This window comes from Perca fluviatilis, chromosome 20 (genome assembly GCF_010015445.1).
Source record: "Perca fluviatilis chromosome 20, GENO_Pfluv_1.0, whole genome shotgun sequence".
NCBI classification, from domain to species: Eukaryota; Metazoa; Chordata; class Actinopteri; order Perciformes; family Percidae; genus Perca; species Perca fluviatilis.
This window is the reverse complement of record NC_053131.1, coordinates 34,726,276-34,728,775: the sequence shown is the minus strand read 5'-3', so window position 1 is coordinate 34,728,775 and position 2,500 is coordinate 34,726,276. Positions and strand designations below refer to the sequence as shown.

Here is a 2,500-nt window from a genome sequence, read left to right as displayed (position 1 = left end):
GTGCTAACACTAGCAGGAGGATAACTCGGTGCTAACACTAGCAGGAGGGTAACTCGGTGCTAACGCTAGCAGGAGGATAACTTCGGTGTCGCGCTAACCAGGAGGATAACTCGTTGCTAACGCTAGCAGGAGGATAACTTCGGTGCTAACGCAGCAGGAGGATAACTCTGTGCTAACGCTAGCAGGAGGGTAACCCGGTGTAACCGCTAGCAGGAGGATAACTTCGGTGCTAACACTAGCAGGAGGGTAACACGGTGCTAACACTAGCAGGAGGGTAACTTCGGTGCTAACACTAGCAGGAGGGTAACCGGTGCTAACACTAGCAGGAGGGTAACTTCGGTGCTAACACTAGCAGGAGGGTAACCTTCGTGCTAACACTAGCAGGAGGGTAACTTCGGTGCTAACACTAGCAGGAGGGTAACTTCGGTGCTACCTCGCAGGAGGATAACCCGGTGCTAAGCAGCAGGAGGGTAACACGGTTGCTACGCCAGCAGGAGGGTAAACTCGGTGCTAACGCTAGCAGGAGGGTAACTCGGTGCTAACACTAGCAGGAGGGTAACACGTTGCTAACACTAGCAGGAGGGTAACTTCGGTGCTAACACTAGCAGGAGGGTAACAGTGCTAACACTAGCAGGAGGGTAACTTCGGTGTACGCCGCAGGAGGGTAACTTCGGTGCTAACACTAGCAGGAGGGTAACACCGGTGCTAACACTAGCAGGAGGGTAACTCGGTGCTAACACTAGCAGGAGGATAACTCTGTGCTAACACTAGCAGGAGGGTAACTCTGTGCTAACACTAGCAGGAGGGTAACTTGGTGCTAACGCTAGCAGGAGGATAACTCGGTGCTAACGCTAGCAGGAGGGTAACTCGGTGCTAACACTAGCAGGAGGGTAACACGGTGCTAACACTAGCAGGAGGGTAACTCGGTGCTAACGCTAGCAGGAGGGTAACTCGGTGCTAACGCTAGCAGGAGGGTAACTCTGTGCTAACACTAGCAGGAGGGTAACTCGGTGCTAACACTAGCAGGAGGATAACTCGGTGCTAACGCTAGCAGGAGGGTAACACGGTGCTAACGCTAGCAGGAGGGTAACTCGGTGCTAACGCTAGCAGGAGGGTAACTCGGTGCTAACGCTAGCAGGAGGGTAACTCGGTGCTAACGCTAGCAGGAGGGTAACTCGGTGCTAACACTAGCAGGAGGGTAACACGGTGCTAACACTAGCAGGAGGGTAACTCGGTGCTAACACTAGCAGGAGGATAACTCGGTGCTAACACTAGCAGGAGGATAACTCGGTGCTAACACTAGCAGGAGGGTAACTCGGTGCTAACACTAGCAGGAGGGTAACACGGTGCTAACACTAGCAGGAGGGTAACTCGGTGCTAACACTAGCAGGAGGGTAACACGGTGCTAACACTAGCAGGAGGGTAACTCGGTGCTAACACTAGCAGGAGGGTAACACGGTGCTAACACTAGCAGGAGGGTAACACGGTGCTAACACTAGCAGGAGGGTAACACGGTGCTAACACTAGCAGGAGGGTAACACGGTGCTAACACTAGCAGGAGGGTAACACGGTGCTAACACTAGCAGGAGGATAACACGGTGTGTCCCTACTGACGGCACAAACAGCAGCGCTACAGGTTGGAATCCACCAGAATCCTCCTTTAAGCTCCGCCTCTGGCGGTCAGCAGGGATGAAATGCAGCTGATGCATTACGTCATTTTTCATGTTTTTTCTTTCAGTATTGTTTGTAATTGTAATATTTCTTTATAAATAATTTTATAAATTTTTATCTATTGACAATTTTGATTTATTTTCCCCATATTTTATTTGAAAATTTGAAATGTATGTCTGATCACTTTGATTTATTTAAAATAATTGTAATTTATATTTTAATGTTTTTAAATTATATTAAATTACTTATTATTTTATTTTAATTTATTTTTTAAATATATTTTAAATATATGTTATGTTTTATGACTTTTGATTCATTTCTGATAATTTAAATGTATTTATTGATCGTGTCCCCTCTCTCAGTCGTCCCCGGTTCCCTTCAGGCTCCAGTCGACCAAACGCCCCCGACCCCCGTCGCCACGGTAACCAAGGTAACCACGGTAACGCCCGCCTCCCTGTCCGGCTTGTCCGCCTTCTCCGTGTCCCCCCTGGCCGCCCCGCTGCACCCCCCGTCTGGCTTCCTGTCTCAGAAGGGCACGTGCACCTTTAAAATCCTTCCCTCGGACTCCAGCCGGGAACCAATCACAGTCACCTGTCCCAGAGTTCCCGCCAAGACGCCGATACTGCCGCAGCCGCGAGCCCCCACCGTCATCCGCGTGCCCCCCACCACCACCTGCCGCCGCCACGCCGCTGAACCTCATCTCCCTCAAACCCTCAGCAGGCCGGGGGGCGGAGCTCGGAGTCAAAACGGTGGCTGTGGCTCCGCCCACTACTGCTGTGGCTCCACCCCCTACTGTTGTGGCTCCACCCCCTACTGCTGTGGCTCCACC

The 2,500-nt window shown here is 51.4% G+C and overlaps 1 protein-coding gene across 1 annotated transcript in view; it reads left to right on the top strand.

Moving 5' to 3' along the window:
• Positions 1-2,500, top strand: part of LOC120548959 (WW domain-binding protein 11-like) — a 35,623-nt gene that overhangs the window by 30,798 nt on the left and 2,325 nt on the right. Inside the window, exon 11 of the mRNA XM_039785462.1 lies at positions 2,034-2,500. This exon is cut by the window's right edge and continues 382 nt beyond it. Coding sequence (XP_039641396.1) covers positions 2,034-2,500 — 467 coding nt within the window. The remainder of the gene's footprint in view (positions 1-2,033) is intronic.